At 39.7% G+C, this 23,068-nt stretch overlaps 1 protein-coding gene across 13 annotated transcripts in view; it reads left to right on the top strand.

The window, feature by feature from the left end:
- The window catches only part of KCNMA1 (potassium calcium-activated channel subfamily M alpha 1), a 407,193-nt gene that overhangs the window by 138,110 nt on the left and 246,015 nt on the right, over positions 1 to 23,068 (top strand). For all 13 annotated transcript variants that reach the window (XM_075217090.1, XM_075217089.1, XM_075217100.1 and 10 more), the window contains exon 2: positions 15,923 to 16,093. In XM_075217090.1, the coding sequence (XP_075073191.1) occupies positions 15,923 to 16,093 (171 nt within the window). The remainder of the gene's footprint in view (positions 1 to 15,922; positions 16,094 to 23,068) is intronic.

The raw sequence follows: 23,068 nt of genomic DNA, 5'->3' as shown, positions 1-23,068 counted from the left end.
CCTGTAATCTATGTTGGAAAGTCAATATTTTCCTCTGGGCTTTATTGATTTGGTATTGATGTGTGAGCAGAAACTGCCACTCGACCATGTAGGCTTATTTATTCCAGCAATAAAACTGCAAGGATGCAGGAGCGGTTCGCCGTGAGGCAAGAACTGGCCATGATAAACATGACCTCCATGTGCACAGGAGAAATGTTCAACTATAAATGAGCCCCAATATATGTGAACACATTTGCACACCAAACATACTTAGAAAAAGATGCAAACACAGAAAACGCACTAACGTGTAGATGTTGAATTGGATGCATCTCAAGTTGCGTCCAGCTCATAAACTGTAGTATTTGTTCCTGACGTACATACATACAAGTGTGTATGCTTACACCTCACGATAGTGTTGTGATGTGGCTTTATGGTGTTAGTAGTAAATGCTAATTATCCTATTTGTAAACAATTTAATAATGTAATGAAGTGTCATATCCATGAGAGAATAGTCTTTAATAAATGTATTTTAATACAAACACCTCCATGTGTTGTTTTTCACCTTTTAACTTTTAATCAAATTGAAATCTTGTTTTCTGCCGTAGTCCAAATGGAAATGTGAACAGACAGTTGGGGCTAAGAAACTACAAAAAATGGTTGTAATGTACATTGTAGTTGGTCACATAGTATAGGCAAAAGACTGAAAATAATAAATGAATAACTTAATAAAATTAAATTACTAAGTTAATTATACAGCATCTATATATTATGAAGCGCTTATCAGTAACTAATTATTCACTTCCGTCCTTAACTCAGTGAAGCTCCCTGCCACACGTACATACGCACACTAGGGGTCGTTTCGTTAGAAGCCAATTAATCGACGACTATGTCTTTAAAGTGTAGGAGGAAATCCACAAAGACATGGGACAATCATAAAAACCCTACACAGATAGAGCTCTGGTTGGATTTGAACCCATGTACCCAGCGCTGTGAGATAGCAATGATAACCACTGTGCCACCATGCTGTGTAAAATATATGTACCAGCAAAACATGAAACCAATGTTGCTCTCATCTAACAAACTATCTCAAATGATCTCTGGACAGACCAATTTTTCAGGGATACCCCATGTGTTTATAATTATATAAGAATGAATAAATTTTCTGATACTGGTCCATAAAAGATTTCAGGGTCTATTTATGACCCATCACATATTGCTTTTTATAATTATCATTAGTTATTGCAATGATAAGAATTTAATTAACGTGACAATTTATTTAAATTGATTAGCCAGGACAGAGACTGCGATAGGGGTTTGCCCTGGTAAATAATCAATAGTACAGGTTCTTATGGCCTGGCACAAATTGCAATGGGGTCGTGTGCCCAGCCTGATCCGAAGATCCCTCTCCTGCAATGCTCTCCCCATATTATAAAATGTCTAACACCCTCTTCAGACAGCATTATCTATCGGGGTCAAACTCCGAATTTTGGAGCTTGATAAATACGGCATTTTCGCAGTTCTGTTAGACACTTATGGGGACTGCATTTGCAGTCGAAGAGTCTGGGACCACAGCAGATATCCTCTAATAATAAATAGCAGCTTTACTTTAAAATACTGATAACCCCTGAAAACTGCAGTTTTTGAGGGATTTAAACCTCTTCTGAGGATCATAAATGGGGTCCTTTTTGTGATACTCCAAAAACTTACTTTATTATACTTATACTTGTATATATTTATTATATTATACTTGCTTTATTACTGGTGTAATAAAGCAAGCCTTCAAATATTCCAGATACCTCAATCCTCCACTTTTGCCAACTTTACAAAGTTGTGGTTAATCCATTGTGACAGAGGCACTGGAAAAGTAGTAAATGGCAAGTATATAAGTCCTGAATTTCTGTCATTTGTGTTTTAAATACCCCCAGGGAAATTATTTGTGTGTGGGGAAAACCTTCCCAAAGAGTATGTTAAGATAGTAACATAGTTGATGAGGTTGAAAAAAGACACGAGTCCATCAAGTTTAACCTATTTTGGATCTCCTGCGATCCTGCACTTATATATCATCATCATCATCATCATCATTTATTTATATAGCGCCAACATATTCCGTAGCGCTTTACAATTGGGGACAAACGTAATAAACTAATAAACAAACTGGGTAAAACAGACAAAGAGGTGAGAAGGCCCTGCTCGCAAGCTTACAATCTATGGGACAATGGGAGATTGACACATGAGGTTAAGTATACATTTTGCATCTTGGCCCAGCCAGACTGCAAAGGTAGGGTGACTCATAAGCTAAATGAGCTAAATGAATTTGATATAGAGTAAGCAACCGCCAATCTGTTTCAATTATGAAAATCCCCCCAGACTCAATATTGCAGTCCTATTTTTACCCTATATCCACTACTATCCTACATTTTAATTAATAATCATATCCCTGGATACACCTTTCCGCTAAAAATTTGTCTAACCCTTTCTTAAACATATCTATTGAATCTGCCATTACAACCTTCCCTGGCAATGAATTCCATATCTTGACTGCCCTTACTGTAAAGAACCCCTTCCTTTGCTGGTTGTGAAATTTCCTCTCCTCTAACCTTAGGGGGTGACCACGTGTCCAGTGTATAGTCCTTGGGGTAAAAAGTTCTCATGAAAGTTCTCTGTATTGGCCCCTAGGGCTAGATTTACTAAGCTGCGGGTTTGAAAAAGTGGAGATGTTGCCTATAGCAACCAATCAGATTCTAGCTGTCATTTTGGAGAAAGCACTAAATAAATGAAAGCTAGAATCTGATTGGTTGCTATAGGCAACATCCCCACTTTTTCAAACCCGCAGCTTAGTAAATCTAACCCCTAATGTATTTGTACATAGTAATCATATCTCCCCTTAGACGCCTCTTTTCTAAAGTAAACATGCCTAAACTGGCTAACCTTTCCTCATAACTTAATGACTCCATACCCTTTATCAATTTTGTCGCCCTTCTCTGAACCCTTTCTAGTTCCAAATTATCTTTTTTATAGAGTGGTGCCCAGAACTGTACTGCATATTCAAGATGAGGTCTTACCAACGATTTATACAGTGGCAAAATTACACGTCTTCCCTTGCATCGATGCCCCTTTTTATGCATGCCAATACTTTGTTTGCCCTTGCAGCTGCTACTTGACATTGAGCACTATTGCTAAGTCTACTGTCTACGAGCACTCCCAAATCCTTTTCCATTATAGATTCTCCTAAATTAATTCCATTTAATTTATAGATTGCATTCTTGTTTTTGATCCCTGAATGCATAACCTTACATTTATCTGTGTTAAACCTCATATTCCATTTGGCCGTCCAATCCTCCAGTTTATTTAAGTCCCTCTGTAGAGAAGCTACATCTTGCTCTGATTTTATTACCTTACAGAGTTTAGTGTCATCTGCAAAAATAGAAACTTTACTCTCTAAACCATCACCAAGGTCATTAATGAATATATATAAAAAGGAGTGGCCCCAGCATGGAAGCTTGAGGTACTCCACTTAAGACCTTTGACCAATTAGAAAATGTTCCATTTATCACAACTCTCTGTTCCCTATTCTCTAACCAGTTTTCGATCCAAGTACAAATGTTGATTCCTAGACCCAGTTCCCTAATTTTGTAAACCAACATCTTGTGTGGCACTGTATCAAAGGCGGGCTGGCCCGGGGGGCAGGGGGGCAGCGGCTATTAGGGCCGGGGCGTAGGCCGGCCGCTCCCCGGATGTAAAATACATGATTTTCCCCCGTGGCCGCATCTGATGACATGAGATGCGGCCGCGTCAGCGCACAGGCGGCCGCATCCCCTGTCATGTGATGCGGCCGTCTGTGTGCCCCCCTGGCTTCCCTCTCCCAGCCCGCGCCTGATCAAAGGCCTTTGCAAAATCTAAGTATACTGTGCTGACCTGGTCTAAGTTTCCACTAACTTCCTCGTAGAAGCTAATTAGATTAGTTTGACATGACCTATCCCTCAAAAATCCTTGTTGATTCCCACTAATAATTTTATGGCGTACCAAGTAATCCTGAATACTATCCCTTAAAATACCTTCCAGTAGTTTCCCCACTATTGATGTCAGGCTTACAGGTCTATAATTCCCTGGTTGTGATCTCGTCCCCTTTTTAAACAACGGCACCACATCTGCTATTCGCCAATACCTTGGTACTGAGTCTGATGATTATTATTATTAATTTTTATTTATAAGGCGCCACAAGGCGTCCGCAGCGCCGTACAGAGACAAACAAATTACAATACAATGGGAGACAGCACAGCACAGTACAGTAAACGGTAAGCACAGCAACTCTGTAAGCTCACTGCACAGCTAGAGAGGGCGGGAAAGGGGGAGGGAGGATCCGCAAATGACGGGGCCCAAGAAGGAGGGCGCGGAAGACAGGGAGACCCCCAGGGGGGAGGAGGGAGCGAGAGTGGACGTGGGGTGGAGGACCCTCGAGGAGGAGGGATAAGTAGCTGGAGATTGAATGAGATTGAACCTCTGAAAATTAAGAATAGTGGCCTAGCTATTTCCGAGTTTAACTCCATAAGGACCCTTGGGTGTATGCCATTTGGACCTGGAGCTTTATTTATCTTAATATTCTTCAGTCGCCTTTGGACTTCTTCCTCTGACAACCAAGTATTAATTAATGGCATGGTTTCATTTATATTTTTATGTATTACTTCTACCATTTGTTCCTCTCTGGTAAATACTGAAGAAAAGAACGTGTTTAATACCTCTGCTTTTTCCTTAGTATCATTTATCAATTCACCAATCTCACTTCTTAGGGGTCCTATATTATCTTTTTTAATCCTTTTGCCATTTATATACTTAAACTTTTTGGGGGTTGTCTTACTTTCTTTTGCAACGTGCCTTTAATTTTCTAATTTAGCCAATCTAATTTCCTTTTTGCATGTTTTATTACATTCCTTGTACCTACGGAAGGACTCCTCTGACCCTTCAGATTTAAACAATTTAAATGCACGCTTTTTCCTTTGCATTTCTTCCCTTACCTTTTTATTTAGCCACATAGGTTTAGACTTCATTCTTTTACATTTATTTCCAATAGGAATGAACTTATACGTGTATGTTTCCAACAACATTTTAAAGACAGCCCACTTTTCTTCTGTATTTTTTCCTTCAAAGGCTTTGTCCCAGTCTATGCTCTTTATAGACTCCTTTAGCATATTCAAATTTGCCTTTCTAAAGTTTAAAGTCCTAGTTGATCCCTTATACCGTTGCTTCTGGAAACTAATTTCAAATGAGACCATATTATCTTCACTGTTTCCCAAGTGCTCCCTTACTTGAATATTTGATATTACGTCTACATTGTTTGTTATTACTAGGTCCAGTATAGTCCGGTTCCTAGTTGCGTCCTCTACTAATTGGGACATGTTTTAGTGTGCTCAGAAACCTATTTCCCCTAGCTGTACCGCAGGTCTCAGTACTCCAATCAATGTCCGGATAATTAAAATCCCCCATAATTAAAATTTGACCTAGTTGTTTAGCCTTTTCAATTTGCTGTAGAAGTTGGGCTTCCTCAATCGTACTAATATCTGGCGGGTTATAGCATATCCCTATCAGCAACTTCTCTGGACTTTTTCCTCCGCTGGATATTTCCACCCACAATGCCTCTATATTATCACCAATATTCTCATATATAACTTCCTGAATACTTGGTTTTAATTCTGGCTTAATATAAAGACATACTCCTCCTCCCCTTTTATTTACCCTATCCCTCCTGAAGAGAGAATAGCCTTCCAAGTTGACTGCCCAGTCATGTGTATCATTCCACCAGGTCTCCGTAATACCTATAATATCATACTGCTCATTCATTGCTACTAGCTCTAACTCCCCCATTTTACCTGTCAGGCTTCTTGCATTTGCAAGCATACACTTAAGTCTATTGCCTCCCTTAGGTATTTCTTTTTGCTTTAAAAAGGGCCTCTGCTTATCGGCCATGCTTCCCTTTTCCCCCTCTCCACCCCCTTGACACTTGTTAAATTCCTCCTTACTACTCTCAATGTCTATTACATAAATGCTTGCATGCCCCCCCCCCCAGAGCCTAGTTTAAAATCTCCAACCTTCTAACTATCCTCTCCCCTAGCACTGCAGCCCCCTCCTCATTCAGGTGCAATCCATCACGACAATAAAGATGGCAACTGACCGAGACATCAGCCCAGTGCTCTAAGAATCCAAAACCCTCCTTCCTACACCAATCTTTTAGCCACGCATTAACCTCCCTTATCTCCCGCTGCCTCCCTGGACTAGCGCGTGGCACAGGTAGTATTTCCGAAAATACAACCTTGGATGTCCTTGCCTTAAGTTTGCGACCTATGTCCCTGAAATCATTCTTTAGGACACCCCTTCTTCCTCTAACTTGGTCATTGGTGCCAACATGCACCAAAACCACTGGGTCATTCCCAGCCCCTCCCAACAATCTGTCCACCCGATCCACAATATTCCGAGCCCGAGCACCCGGGAGACAACACACTGTTCTGCATGCACGGTCCCGGTAACAGATTGCCCTATCTACCTTCCTAATAATTGAATCCCCTACCACCACAATCTGCATGGGTCCCTGAGTAACTTTGTTCCCCTCTATGCTGGAGAGACCATTCCCCTGGTTGCTAGAGGAAGCAGTCTCATCCAACTCCACCAATTCTGAACTACCTTCCACAGTATCTTCATCCAATCTGGCAAATCTGCTGGGATTGCTTAGCTCAGAGCTCGCCTGCCTCTTCCTCCCTCTGCTACCCCTAGTAACTGTTACCCAGCTGCCTACCTGTGCATCCTCCTCTGTCTCGGCTGCACCCTGCTCAGCTAATGCATCAACGGTGAGCTGTAAACTCTGCTCCAGGTTGGCAATGTCTCTCAATGTTGCAATGGTCTGCTTTAGATCAGTTACCTGGGCTTCCAAAGAGACCAGTTGCTCACATTTCTCACAGAGGTATAAACCTTGGAACACTTGCATACATATGACAAGATATGCATTGAGTGAGATCATCAAGCCTGCTACTACTCATCTTATTATGGCTAACCTAACTTCTTATAGCCTACAGTGAACTTGAGAGTACTAACCTTTGCTAGCCACTTACCAGATTATACCCCTTCCTGGATTCAACTCCTTACTGGATCTGACTCCACACTTTCAACAAACAGCACTTGAAATCAGACATCAGTGAAATCACAAGCTCAATGAAGTCGCTTACTACCTCCTGTTAAATGAGGAAAAGCTGGTAAGGATTCCGGGCGTTTAAATGGAGAGAAAAGGGCGGGCTCCATTTATAATGCCCATTGTGGGTTTTTCAACCAGTTAACAAGTAGCTAGTAGTCAGGAGTCGCACCTGATGAGGTGCTGCTAGGCAATTTATTCTGTCTCTCAATACCTGGGGAGAAGGTCAGATGGTGCATTTTGTGATCTGTAAGGTCTGTTGTTTTGTATGTGTGTGGGACATTTTAGGGAGGGAGTTCCTGTGTATAAGTTAGAAGCTGGATATGCTAGGACTTGGTTTTCTTTATCTTTATTCCTGGTGATTACAACTAGCTGCTGTTAGTTAAACCAAAACAACTGACTGGTGTGGTATCCTTTGCTGATCTATCTGAAGTGCAGCCATCTACCCTAGGAGACGGTAACCCCAATACAATATTATGACACCATATAGAGCAATGTTGAATCAGGCGGCCCGGGGGCCAGATGCAGTTTGGCGAACCTTCACCAGCGGCCCACAGCTGGTTCCTGCTTTATGCCAGTCTGTACTTTTGGCTGCTTTATGTTGTGTTGGCAAAGCTTTGTTTCTCTGCTTTACGCCCCACTGAGCTTCACCTGCGGCCCCAGTACCTATTGCCGATTGGTTAAATCTTGGCATGTCATAAACAAGACAATAGGAACGAACTTGATTGTAATTCCTGTTCCATTCAAACAAGGTAAGCAACCTTTTAACAGGCACCAATAGGCACCAGTTTGCTGCAGAGTTGACTTTTTTATTCCAGTTACACATGTGAACAGACATTTTCTATCATGGGGCACATCAACAACAAGCTCAACAGAGTGACTAATGGAAACCTCTCTGCAGAATTGCATTGTGCCTGTTCCAGCCTTACACCTAATCTTCAAACACATGTGTAAAGTCTGGTCGCTCAGAAGTCAGATGTAATTGTCAGATTGATTTATTATATTTTGTAACTATCGTCTATCTTATATTAGATCGCTGGCTAATATATTAATACAGTTTTGTGTATTTTTCTTTTAAGTGTAGTCTTCATTTGTTACTGAGATTAAAGTGCAATTACAGCCATTTTGAATTTATTTTCACATAAAAAGAGCAAATTATACTATCCATTTTTTATGCAAGCTTGAGAGAGTCAAACTGAAGAAAATGCATACCCGTTCCCATTCTAATCTATCAGATTTACTTAGTGGAGAATAAACACCCTGGTTCCCTCTTTATACTTATGCTGCAAGTTACTTGAATTGACCTGCCCGGTCACCAGTACATCCTGAACCTTCCTTCAAACACTTAAAAATATTTAAATATTACTGTATTTTAGGAGCAAACTTTTCATGACATCATTTACTAAAGTAATCTAATTTTCTCAAGATGTTCAATACAATGGTTTAAGATCTCTTTGTAGGTAACAAGAAAATACAGAGTTTGTGATATAATTAAATTCATAGTGATTTATCCTTAATAATATAGTTACATTTTTGAGCAGCACTATGCATCTTTGAAAGTATTGATTATGCAGTTATGAAATGCAGATACAGAGCAACACAAATGGTATAAAGAGTTGTGAGCTTGCAGTTGGAGCTTGTTCAAAGGGAGGATTGGATTCATATGGTCAAAGAGGTACAAGTGTTACCTTTCATCTTTAGACGTCATTTACTGGCTTGCAGGACCTGATTATCCAATAGGCCGACTAAGCTGCAAGATTTTTGCGAGTGCAAAACTGTGACAGGGAAAGCCATGAACTGAAATTAATTTTAAAATAGAATATAATAGTTATTTCCCAAAGTAAAAAGAAAACATGAAAACAAATGTAGTAAGGTTTTAATCTTGATGTATTCCTATGATGAAGGCTGAAGACAAGGACTCGTGCTCGGATGGTCACTTGAGGACAAGTGAATAGGAGAGACAAGGATGGCGACAGGCGCATTAATGAGAGCTCCTCACGCCTCTGTTCCACTCTATAGTTCTGGTATTAATAAAAACAAAATGAGTGACTAAAATTGCTGTGACTTGTTTAATATGGCAAGTTGATATTCGCTTTGAAAACGTGCAAATGTAAACTTTGGTGGTGGTGAAGGGAGCCAAGTTTGTTTTTGCATACTGTGAATTAGCTTTGTGCCGTTTCAATTCTTTATCAGGCCCTGTTGTCTTGTATATACCTTTATTGCAAGTTTCTCTAAATAAATTGCTATTTATATTTAGTTTCCATATGGGACTTTTATATATGTTCTATTCTCAAGCACTCAAGCAGAACTCTCGGCATTTAATATAATTGTATTCCAAGAGCTGCTCTGTATCACAGGGCAACAAAACTAACTCTGCCTGAGCGTATAAATATATGACTAAAAGCAGAAAAGTACAATCGATGAGCAAAAGTGTCTTTTATTTGCAGTTTATTGAATTAAACATCATTACGGTAAATGTGGTCAGTTTGTTGCATTTAACATGTTATTTCTGTAACACCCCCTTCCCCACTGCCTGGGAATTGTGTATATGTAAATATCATCCTTGCCAACTCTCCCAGAATTCTGGTCGGTCTCACGGACTGCTGGGAGAGCTGCCAAATCTCCTGCCGTACCAAAATGACGCGATTTGCGGTGAATTAAGCCATTTTGGCCCCACCCACCCGGCGACAAAATAGCATTTCCGTTGCGGAGGCGGGGTCAAAATGACTAGTTTGGCCAAGCCCCGCCCTCCAGTCACGCCCCACTCCCGGAAACAAGTTGCAGAGAGTAGGCAAGTATGGTAAATATATAGCAGAAAAGTAAAAGTAGAGGTGTAAATAGACCAAGATAACTGGGGAAACTGATTGCAACTTCCTGCTTCCTCTTTCATAGAGTGACAATTTAGAATAGAAGCGTTGGATAAAAAATATGATGAAAGCTTGTGTCATGTAGGAGACTTCAGTGCAGTATGTGTCAAGACAAATAGATATGGCATTTTTTTGCCCACAGTGGCGGACAAAGCTTTCTTGAATTGAAGGATAAGATCGTAAAATGTCCCATTCAACCCACAAGCACTATTTACCATCCCCGCCATTATTATTTACATATTATCTTATAGTACCGCCAAACTCCAGATGCTCTCTCTCATTATGCCAGAAATGACTGCCACATAATATCCCAAAGCGGCCTAGAGGGCGTTCCTGTAACGAGTGCACAATACAGACATCTTTCTCTTAGGATTGGTGTACAAGTCATTGCCATTGCCTGATGGTTAGGTTACAATACTGAGCCCATTCCATGGTGGTCAGTGTACAAGAGAGCCCACTCCTTGGTGATACAGTTTCAATAGGGCCCTTTTCCTAGTGTCCCTTATTAAAGTTTTGGCAGTTTTATTAATAACAAATTACTAATTTCAGTATCCCCTTTATGCTGATGACATTCAACTTTACATCTCTTCACCTGATCTTTCCTCCACCCTCCTCGCTCAGGTATCTGACTGCCTCTCCGCCATCTCCTCCTGGATGTCGGAGCGCTTTCTCAAAATCAACATTTCCAAAACTGAACTCATTGTCTTTTCTCCTCCCAGCCTCCCATCCCACCATGACCTCTCCATTGTCGTTAACAACACCACCATCTCCTCTGTCACCCAACTCCGCTGCTTGGGTGTCACCCTTGACTCCTCTCTCTCTTTTGCCCCCCACATTCATTCTCTTGCCAAAGCCTGTCGCTTCCAACTACGCAACATCGCCCGCATCCGTCCCTTTCTCTCTCAGGAGACCACCAAAACCATCATACACGCACTCATCATCTCCCGCCTGGACTACTGCAACCTCCTCCTCACCGGCCTACCCCACTCCCGTCTCTCCCCCCTCCGCTCTATACTCAATGCGGCCGCAAGACTCATCTACCTCTCACGCCGCTCCTCCTCTGCCTCCCCTCTCTGCCTTGCCCTACACTTGCTCCCCTTCCCCTACAGAATTCTTTTAAAACTCCTCACCACCACTTACAAGGCTCTCTCCCACTCTACTGCCCCTTATATCTCTAACCTCCTCTCCATTCACACTCCCACCCGCTCCCTGCGCTCGGCCAATGACCGCCTCCTCTCCTCCACTCTGATCACCTCTACCCATTCCAGAATCCAGGACTTTTCCCGTGCAGCCCCCCTTCACTGGAATGACCTCTCTCGCTCCATCCGCCTCTCTCCTACTCTGTGCTCCTTCAAACATGCACTCAAAACTCACCTCTTTCTCAAAGTCTACCAACCATCCACTTAACCCCCATCTCCTTCACTCATTCTCCTCTCTCCCATTCCCTCAACTGGCTCCTCTTGTGCCTGGTCTGTTTAACCCTCCCTTAGGATGTAAGCTCGCTTGAGCAGGGCCCTCTTTCCTCCTGTCTCCTTACCCGATCTTCTGCTCCTTGTCTATTGCATCTGCCTGCCTGGAGTTTCTGAAGTTTTGGTACTTTTGTTTATTGTTCTGTACTGTTATACCCTGTATAGTCTACTGTTTGTACTATGTGCGGCGCTGTGGAAACCTTGTGGCGCCTAACAAATAAATGATAATAATAATAATTGCAAAATTATGAATGGTGGTGGTGAGAGCAAACGCAGTCAGCTAACAACCAATCATTAATCCAAAGCGTTCAATGTCAAGATGGCATTAAAACTAGATTAAGGAATAATCCCTTAACATTGGCCATGCTAAATCAGGCGTCGGTGTGACTGCTCTCTTCTGGACTCAACATTGGCGGCCATGCAAAACACACCAAGGGATCCTTCACGCAGAAGAATCAAGAGACCTGTCGCTTCGAAAGGGGCAGTGACGTGCAGCCAAGTATCGTAAGCACCGCTGTGATTAGTCGCTGACTGCACCACGCTCCTACCCACTGCGCCTCCTCTGTAATGAAACAAAAATGTTAAACAAAACAATAACTAACATCTAGCTGGGTGGGGGGAAGGCATCCGAAAAATGCAGAAAAGAAAGGACCCAGCATTCCATGGAAAGTAATATGAAGAAAACTGGCACTCCCCATGGATCCTGTTGGCTGGATGTCAGAAAAACTTTAACCCCGAATGGGTAAGTACCTGAAGTTCATAAACCAATGCCTTTAAGTGCCTTTATCTTTTAGGCTTCACTTAATATAATGTGTGCCCTTCCCCTAGCCAGAGTCTCGGGGGCTGCCACATGCTGCTATTTTTGCAGGGCTCTGTTGGTTCTCTAATACAGGTTTTCAGAAATGATAGAAAAACCCCGGATCTCTAGCTAGGGGTAGGGACCATCTTACTTAAATATTGTCAAAATCTGAAGGGGCTAGTTCCATAGCACATAGTCGGGGCCACAGAAAGGAATCTTGGGCCCTGCTGATTTTTGGATGTGACCGCAAGGAACTCCCTTCAACTCAAATGCTACAAACACTGCAATAGCTGGTGATGCTCATACAGCCGAGGATGGGTGTGGCTGCGCGGACTAATAAGAAGCAATTGGTCCGTGCGGTCACTTTTATCCACGTATAATCCGGTTCTGTTGGGCTATAGATTGGCAGGTGAAGCTTCATGGCATCCCCATCATAGTAGAGGACTCTCCAATCTTCCCTCTCCAAACATCGGCATCTGTGAGCATAGTTGCCAACATTTTAAAATAAAATCTAGAGACATTTTCGTGCAGAGCAGGTGCACATCCAAATGTCATGTATGATGTTGTCTAGATATTATTATTATTTTATTTTATTTTTATTTATTTATCTGTTACTTATAAGGCACCACACTAGATGTGCAAGCCGCACATAACCTATACAGAAAGCAGTGATCCAATACATTACATGAAGGACAAAATACAAAGACCAGAAATACTGAATAAACAAATATACAGATAGACAATTGATGGCATCAATTCCCATCTTCATATGTTTACTGAATTCCTATGCAATTATTTGCATTTTCAATGCTACTATCAAATAATCAAGCCAAAATAATCTGTGTATATATATATATATATATATATATATATATATATATATATATATATATATATATATATATATATATATATATATAGTGTGTGTGTGGGGGGGGGTATATGTGTGTGTGTGTATATATATTTGTGTGTATATATAAAATACAAAATAACTGTACTTACTAGAATTGTACTGTGCAGATTGTTTTTATTAAAAACCGCGACATTACCAGATATGAATGTTAAACAACTGGAAATTAGGGACAGTTGGCAGCTATGACAGACAGTATGTGACATCCTTGCTTTGTTTTGTTTTTTAGTGGGCTCATGAATGTTTGCCGGGTTTGACATGTGTTGGGCAGCATGAGCCTCCTTGTGGATTAAAAAGATGAGGAAACCCTAAATTGAATATAAAACTGTTGCTGGAAAGTGCTCTCTTTTGTGTGAAAATCTCTACTGCTTTATCATTTTTTATCGCAGAGGAATGAGATGTGAGAAAATTAGGCTCTGGTTAATTCATGGTGCTTTTCTAACCTTCATGTGGAAGTGACGGATGTAATGATAGAGCCACTGGGCTGTTAGGAATCTCATTCGCTGCAAACCCTGCGGGCTCACTTAGCAATATAAATTGGAATTCCAATAAAGTAAAAGTACTCAACCATGCAACAACTTTTCAATCCGTTTTGTCAATTGTTTTTCTGATTTACATTATGCACAATGGTTATTCACAGAGTGTACAGCAAGAAGAAATCATCATCATCAATTTATTTATGTAGCACTGCCGATTATGCAGAGCTATACAGAGAATATTTGTCATTCACGTCAGTCCCTGCCCCATTTGAGCTTACAGTCTAAATTCCCCAACACATACTGCTAACAAGGGCTTGTTCACACTATATATAAAGACGATACTTTCAAATTTACATGCGGTTTCCTGTGCATATTTAAACGGGTTTTAGATATGCTTTTGATGCTTTATTTTAAAATCAAAATGTCTTTATATGGAACAATGTACTTGTGTTTTTGCAATTTTACTTGCATTTTCGATTATGTCCATGTTTCCCAGTTGCCATTTTACTTTTGTTACTTTTCAACAAGTATGTTATTATACCTTAAGTGTAGCTCTATACTAAATACCTGTTTTTTGGCAACCTGTGTTTTTAATTTATGTAAAATTATTTTTGCATTAAAATTGATGTTTTTTATTTACATGCTTGTATACCTCCAGTGAGAAAAGTAACACATGACTATGCATTAGAAATAGTTCAGGATGAATTTTAAAATTTGAAATGAAGTATTGTTACGATTTTAAAGCTCACTGAAATGAAAAATGTAATTGAAACCGATTTTTAATGTGCTATATATTTGGATGTGCTTTACATGCACAAATCACACAGCACATTCTCATTGAAGGAATGTGAGTTAACTTATGCTTAACGGGGCATTAAGCAATAGTCAGTTGGCATAAAAGGTAATGGTTAAATAACCAACATCCTGGCTGTATGGCATGGCTGACAAGTTAATATCGAATTGGTTGTTTCAGCTAAAAGATACATTCAATGCCAGATACACGTGCGTCTTCACTTCCCACGCCTCTACCTCACATTTCCAAAAAGAACTGCTCAACGTGGTTAGATTGTTCTTGTTTGTGTTTTTGAATCCAGTTCAAGTGAATAGAGGAACATTTTAGGAATGTAAAAAGGATTCAGATATTCTAAAGAAAAAAAAAAAAAAAAAAATCTGTGCTTGAACATACCATTGCGTATACTACAACATTCTTAAGTAAGCCTTATACTATACATGGTTATTTACTATGATGTATTTTAACTGCTTTATCCTCTAACATCCACTATAACTGACCCCTAAATCCTGATGGAAACATAAAACAATACATTTGCATTTGTTTTCAGGCTTCCAAATTATCTGTCCTGTACAGTGTAAAACTGTACAGTGTTTTGGGTACACATGCTGTACTATTTCGATTCCAGGAATGTTTGCATGGGTTGTTGTCTCTGCAATGGATATTTGTTTATAATATACAAGTGTTCGTATTTAAAGTGATGTTATTAAGAAATTGCTTCTAGAAGGAAAGCTCTGCTTAGAGAAACCTCAGGTGTAATATAATATGCAGTTATCTTGTCTGACATTGATAGAGCTATGCTTATATATTGGCTTCAAGGTGATCTGGTAGCACCCTGCTTTGGGTTGTAGTGTGGTACTACATCAAAGGGTGCTGTAGTTTTAGAAAGTATTTTTTCAGTGCTTAACTAATTAACTGACAGGTTTGAGGAGTGTAGCGCGTAGCTCCTGATAATATATAGCTCGATCAGTATACTAGGGAGAGCCAGATAGAAACACATTATGTCCAGACAGTACTTGCTCTTTTACTTCAACTTTTATATTCAGTCCTCTCAGCGGCAACCCCAGGTTGCAGTGAGCACGTCCGTCGTCTGTCACAAAACAGAAGCCTGGCTCCATGACCGGTCAACATATTACTCCATACTTTAAAGAATTCTTTAATGAACCAGCTTTACGCTCCATGTTAAGTATATGTAACTCCAGCTAGAAGTATATGCCTCATATTTCTTGACTAGATTAGTTGGAGGGGTGAAACTTGCGGATAAAGCGGCATTGAAAAGGAAACAAATCATAGTCGTAGTTTTGATTTCCGATCAGTTGTGCACTGGTTGAGGACTTGAATCTTTACAAATGTTCTATACCATCAGCAGACGACTAGTGAAAAGTGATTTGATCTATGTAATATAAGAGAGAGAGTGACATCTGTCTCAGAGTTTAAATATTTCCTCTTCCACAGGAGGTACAGAAAGTCGCAAACACAGTCAGCACCCAAGTAACCGATGGGGACTACAAGCCGACTGATGAGAAAGAAGAAGTTTTGGCAGTGGCCGAGGTGGGATGGATGACATCTGTAAAAGACTGGGCTGGTGTGATGATTTCAGCTCAAACATTAACAGGTCGAGTGCTGGTAAGTTTATTTTTCTTCATGCTATCACTAACCTTCAATAACCAAAATATTGATTTCAAAAAGTACTAATCCAAAAACACGGAAATGTTAAAAAGTTGTCTTTTTAGAGCTGTGAAACGACACCAGTTACCTATACACAGGATAATGACAAAGTGTCATTGATGGCAGAAACTTTAACCAGTCGACACATTTGGTGGAGCAGATGGTGTTTCCTGAGGACCTGGCACTGTATTATTGAAAAGACAACTTGCTGAAATATGAGTCAGCCAGACTAAAGGTGTCTTGTATTATAGGCAAAATATTTATCTAGGCATCCGTGAGCCATAAGCAAAGAAAAAAGAAGGTTTCTCCATCCACTGAGTCATTGAGGTTTTCCTGAAGTCTTTAAAATTAGAATCTGAATGTTTATCCATTCTGTTATTTTTCCATTCCTTTATCCCACATTAACTCAAAACATCTCATGGCAAAGGTTGCCAAAGCTTTAAATTATTTCAGCACACCTCAGCTATGACATATCAAACATTTCAAAGTCTACACTGTGTGCAAGGTCATTGACACAGTCATAAAGTTTCAAATATCTTTATGCCTATTTTGTGTAAGATTAATGAGTACGTGGAGGTGCATGCATAGGTGCTTTCTGGAGCAGAAGTGCAATGCTTTCAAAAGGTAAAAAAAAAATGCAGAAAAATTATGCAAAATGTAGCTTTTAAATAGATGAGATAATTTACCCTAGCACAGTGTAGTCCTGCATATCACATCTAGCACATCTGTGCCCTTTGCATGACTGGATAGTCAATAGATCATTATAAATAAATGATTATAATAATTAAAGCGCCAAATATTACGCAGCTCTTACATTGATGGATCATGATACAAACAAATTACATACAATACATGAAACAAAAGGTAAGAATTACCTTGCTTAAAACCATATTTGCCTACTTTTTAGATGTTCAAAGTAGTGCTAAAGTGCATTTTACGTGGCTGTGGTTTATGCAGACATGTAGCTTTACTATGGAGTATTACTTTAATCAACTGGGGTTCACTAACTGAAACTAGAAATGGTAACAGAATTTACCACTTCATAGATCAAGGGTCACAGTGAGGAGGTCACCTTCCTGGGTTGGCACCATCAGAAATTGATAAATTACAAGTAGTTATAAAAATGTCACCTTAGTAGAGAATTTAAGTGATGAAACTGATTAAAAATAGTAAATGCAAAATAAAAGGTAAAAAATATTCTTAAACACCACAGCTAAAATGTACATATTGCTATAATTCTAGATCTGTGATGTATTTAGGATGTTAATTATTTATAGTGTTGGGAACATTGAGCATTCCTAAAAATATTTCTGTGGTCTCAGTAATTTTTGAAATTGTTCTTAATAATGATTTGTCTGTGCTGCTAAGATCTGATTCTGGGAGCGTATAGTATGTCTCTAATCTATATGGTTTCAAAGGTACATGTCAATTTGTAAATCACACGCATGGTGTTACAGTTGATACATAACTTAAAATCTTAAAATACTTTCCTTAATATGTATTTCATTAGTATGCCATGAGATGTAAGAATAGGAATACATTCATTCATTATTGTGGAACCAAAATCTCATACAGGTTTTCTCTTTCTATACATATTCCTGGGCTGAGAGGGAATACAAAACTTAATAACTTGGTCTTGTGGTAAAACTCAATGTTTAGTAAAATATGATGAAAGCTAGTTACAAAAATGATGGAAAGAAAAAAGAGTAAGATCATGTTGCACCCTTAAGGGCTAGAAATGAGGAAAATCTAGTCAGTAGGAATAGTCAAGTATACAAGAGTCATTTGCAAATATTTTACCCATTTTTTTGGTGCAGCTTGTGTTGTGTGTATTTATAAAAGTGAGGACCAGTGTTATATATATATATATTTTAGAGAGAGAGAAAAACAGTGACAGACTGGGGCATGAAGGGCCCACCGGGGGACTGCAATGCTAGGGGCCCACCAGAGGGTATGTGACCAGCCATCATAGAGGCAAGACCAGACACTAGAGGGGGGGTGGTCATCCCACAAAGGGAAGCTAGCACCATAGTGTAGTATATAAAGAATGCAGTGTGTATATATAAAGAGTACACAGTCTTGACTTGCTCCTTAGATTGTGCAGAACAGTCACCAAAAATCGTGATTGTCCCACTAGACCAGGCTTTGATAACCTGTGGCACTCCAGGTGTTGTGAAACTACAAGCCCCAGCATGCTTTGTCAATATATAGCAGCTTATTGCTGGAAGGGTATGCTGGGACTTGTAGTTTCACAACACCTGGAGTGTCACAGGTTAGCTAAGCCTGCACTAGACTCAGAACATTTGACAGCATGTCCTACCTGTTCTTGTCACTTTTACCACCTGTGGCTGCTGGTTACTTTAGTTGCGGCTTGTCTGGATCCTGGAATGTTGGGGGCCCTATTTGAAAAAAATAATGGGTACATTTAGAAAATTCTAACCAGCCACGGCGTTGAATCAATAGGACCCACAATCAATACTTAGGCTTTCCTCCAGCCCCAACATTAAAGTAATAGTATTCCCATTTAATAAACCTATTTCCCCTTCCTCCAGGCAGCCCCGCAATAAATTAATTACATTTACGTATAATAAAAATAGCTATTTCCCGCAACCGTCACTGCCATCAAATAATTCATATTCACATTTAATAAATAGACCTCATGCTCCTCAAACTCAGCCCCACATTCAATTAATAGCCCCGAAACCACCCCATCTTAAATGAATTGTCCCCACTATAAAATTAAGTTGCCCCACCTTCACCCTACAATCAAAATAGCACCCATTATTTAGCCACCACTTACCACACACACATTACATTGCCACAAGCCCGCTGTGCCATAACACACACATTACTGTGCCCCTTAATCACCATGCTGTGCCTCCTTATGATCACACTGCGCCCTCCATGTTGCTTTTGCCCCCCCCCTTCATCACCCTGTGCCTTCATTATTTATATATATATATATACACACACACATATACAGATATATAGATATACACACTTTATTGGGTGTCAAGCAAAACATACATTTATTTGCTTAAAAGACACAGATTTTACACAGGTGTCATTATGCACAATTTTATTGAATCTGAAATGGTTGTGTAATGTGCTTTGGATAAATCATGTTATATCTGACCTGAAGATGCCATTTTAATTATTCTCATATTCTCTGATTATTGTGACTGGTATACTCTTAAGATTGTATATATTCTGTATAGCAATTGGACTAATTTGTGTACTTCCTTTTAATTTGATAAAATGCTTTAATTAAAAAATGCTTTACTTAGTGAAAATAAATCATAACACTTTTGTCAATACACCATGTCCCATTAGAGCAAGAATACAATTAGAAGTAATAATGTTTCAAATAATTGATTTAAAATTACAGTCCTATCAGACATATACATATTTTACAGGTCATATCAATCATACAGTAGAATAGAAAACCACTGTCGCTCACAGTTGATATGGCTTCTTTGTATAGGTTTATCCTGTTCAAGGGCTATTCAATAAATTAAAGACCATGCAATGCCACAAGACATAACTTTTTTTTTTCATTTAGTAAAACTGTGAGGGTCCCGTAGCTAAGTATTCAGGATCTTGTCCCGTCCACAATGCCTCAGCAACTAGTACAAGCCTTGCTAATTTAATTCAGCAACTGATAAGAATAAGGTATTGTAGGATACTGAATTTAAAACTTACTGAAGTTAATTAATGTTGTCCACTCAAAAAATACATCAATTAATCATATTGTGTCAGGAAGATTTTGTTACAAAGCTTCATTTATTTATTTAGTTCTTCACTCACATGCCACGTTCTTCAAAGACAAAATCAACACAAACTTCGGACAAGATGTCTCCTCGCCAAATCCCACAAAGCCACACATTACCCAATCCACCCTCAGCTCTTTTCCCTCCCACTCCCTCTCTTTCACTGCATGCCAAGGCCCTTTAAGAGGTTCATTGAGGCCTGGGAAAACCCCCCTCTTTCTTAACCCCCCCCCCCCACACAAAAAAAAAGCCCCATTAAAAATGCATTTAAAATGTATTTTAAATTGATTTTAATGCTTCGCTTTATTACAATTTACAAATAAAATACTGTATACATATACTGATGTACTGGATTATTGGAGATTTCAAATTAGAAATGCTTTTATAGCTTTTTTTTTTCTGCAAATGCAGCAATCAATTTGGAAAAATCCAAGTTTCACAGTCAATATTGAGCATGCCCAGCCCATTCAATCGTTCTTGTCCCATAGTGAACGGTGATTTTTTTTTCATGTTCTTTAGCACACTGAACATTTGTTCACCAGAAGTAATCGATGCTGGGCTGGGAAACTGAGGAATATTCCTACTTCTAGGATTTCTGTAAGTGTGTCACTGAAATCTTTGGCAATATCTTTCTTATATTGTTGCTGAAAGTTTGCAGCAGCAGAGCATCGGTTTGCATTATTTATTTTGTTACTCATTTTATTGAACTCCCAAAGAAACTTAAACAAGTTACAAATTGCTTCCAATGAGGTAAATCGATGATGCAGACCAGACAGAGTAGAGTCTACGACTGCGTAGAAAACGTTGACCCTATAGTGCTTTTCGGCATCGTATTTAGTAGGTAAGTAGCAACTCGTGGAGAACTTAGTTGGAATCTCAATGTTTTTTGCTACAATTTTGCACTGATGATCTAATCTCATTTATTGCGCATCTGTTCAATGTCTTTGATAAGACATTTGATATTGTCCAATAAAAAAAAAAGCATAACTGCAGCGCTAAAAACCCAACTGGCTTGAGAAGAATAATAATATAAAACAAAATGAGCGGTCACGGATCATCGTATATATAAACTGTATTCTAACCAGATAAAAATGGTATTGCATACCTTACAAACTAGAATGATATGTATACATCAAAACATTGAAGGAACTAACCCCATAAGATGAATCACAGTGCACTGTGATATATCATAAATGAGAAAATATATATGCAAACCATAAAGCGCTACTGATTTTGATAAATGTGACAGCTGTCCATTACGTAGCTCAAAACAAAAGGGAAGCAAAAAAATCATTCATAGTAGCTTCACAATAATGGAAAATCCTGGTTAGTGCCGCAAAATTAATCAGTCTGAATATGGTGAATTATACCTGAACGATAGCCCTCAGTTCATTTGAGAGTAATTAAAGGAGCTTTGAGTATGGTGTTCATGTAGAATCTATGTTCATACTCTGATGATGAACTTATAGAAAAGTAACGGCTCCAACTGTATCCTGTGATAAACTCTCGTAGAATGCTGATTACAAGGAGAGTCGGTATAGGCTAACAAGTGTGAAAACTCAATAGTGAGCTGTAAACCGGTTACCTCCCTCCGTATCTTATAAAGATCTCTGGTGAAATTCAGTTCACAAGGAGGCTTGGTAAATTGTATATTGTCTCTCTCTGACTTAAATATAAATACAGCATAGAGTAAATAATGGTACCGTCTTTTGTAGCCTGTAATGAAATGTCGATTTGAATCCGCTCTCCCCGCCTGGATGTCTCTGGCGGACCAGATGGATATGTGTCAGTCTCTCCATGAACATACTCGATGTGTAGAACTCCTATTAAACCAGCTGGATATGATAAAATTCTCTCATAGATGTCAGACTCCGTAGCATAACGATGCAATGCAATAGGGGACAGATGGAGTAAACGTTAACCTTAATTCACGGCTCCATGTAAAGCCCGACTCAATCTCTACTCCTCGCTCTAAATCGGGAATGGACTCACACTTCAATTTAGCCAATTAACATGTTTAGGCTCCTGGTTTGAACGTTTATCACTTGGAAATTGCCAAATTAGCAAATGGACAAATATATATAATTAGAGAGAAAGGCAGAGGCCCCTCTGGTAGGGCCTGTGCCACTAACTTGCTTCTTCAACCTTACTTGTCTTGACCTAGTGTTTCTCTCGAGCTACTGTAATATTTCTCTCCTAAACATTGCCTCCAAACTATTTGAGTGACTTGTATGCAAGCACTTATCTTTCTCCCTTCTTGACTCTCTGCAAGCAGACTTCCATCCCCAGCAATCCACTGAGACTGCCCTCACAAAAGTGAGCAAAGATCTACTTAACAGCAAAGTCTAAGGGTCACTTCTCCATACTCCTCCTCCTGGACCTCTGTGATAACCCTCTTCTCCTGCACACCCATCACTACATTGTGTAAGTCTTTTCCTGAAACTCTTCATTACTATCCAATTGATCCTTCAGTGTCTCTACCTCTGCCACATCATCTTCTTCACTCCTACTATCTATTGGGGTCCCCCAAGGCTCTGTTCTCGTCCCTCTGCTTCTCTCACTGTACACTTGGTGAACTAGATCGCTCATTTTGCCTCCAGTATCCAACCTACCTCTCCTTTCCTAATCTCTCCCATTTTTTGCTATTTCATTTGACGATCTCTCTCTCCATCTCCACCTGGATGTCCCAATGCTACCTAACAGAACTTATCTGCCCTCCTTCCAGAGTCAGGACATATCCTCAAATCTCACTCAACAAAACCATTTCCCATGCTCTCTGCCTTTGTGTCACACTTGACACCGCCATCAAGTGTATTCTTCACATATAGCGTTTCTCCTGGTCCTGTTACCATGGAAATATAGCTAGATGGCACCTTTTTCTTACTCAAGATGCAACCAAAACTCTTATCCATTCTCTCATCATCTTCTTCCTCAACTACTATAACTTTCTCCTATGTGGCTTCTTCACCCATCTCTCTTCACTTTAACCCATCCTAAATGCTGCAACAGGAATGATCTTCCTATCTCACCACTCCACATCCACACACCACTTCTGAAAATCCCTACCTAGAATCCAACAATGACTCGTCCCTCACCTTCCACACCTTCACAACACAACCCCATTATACATTACAAATCTCATTTTGAAATACCCTTTCTCACA

The sequence above is a fragment of the Mixophyes fleayi genome, chromosome 6, assembly GCF_038048845.1.
Source record: "Mixophyes fleayi isolate aMixFle1 chromosome 6, aMixFle1.hap1, whole genome shotgun sequence".
In the NCBI taxonomy this organism is placed as follows: domain Eukaryota; kingdom Metazoa; phylum Chordata; class Amphibia; order Anura; family Limnodynastidae; genus Mixophyes; species Mixophyes fleayi.
This window is presented reverse-complemented; position numbering and strand designations above follow the sequence as displayed.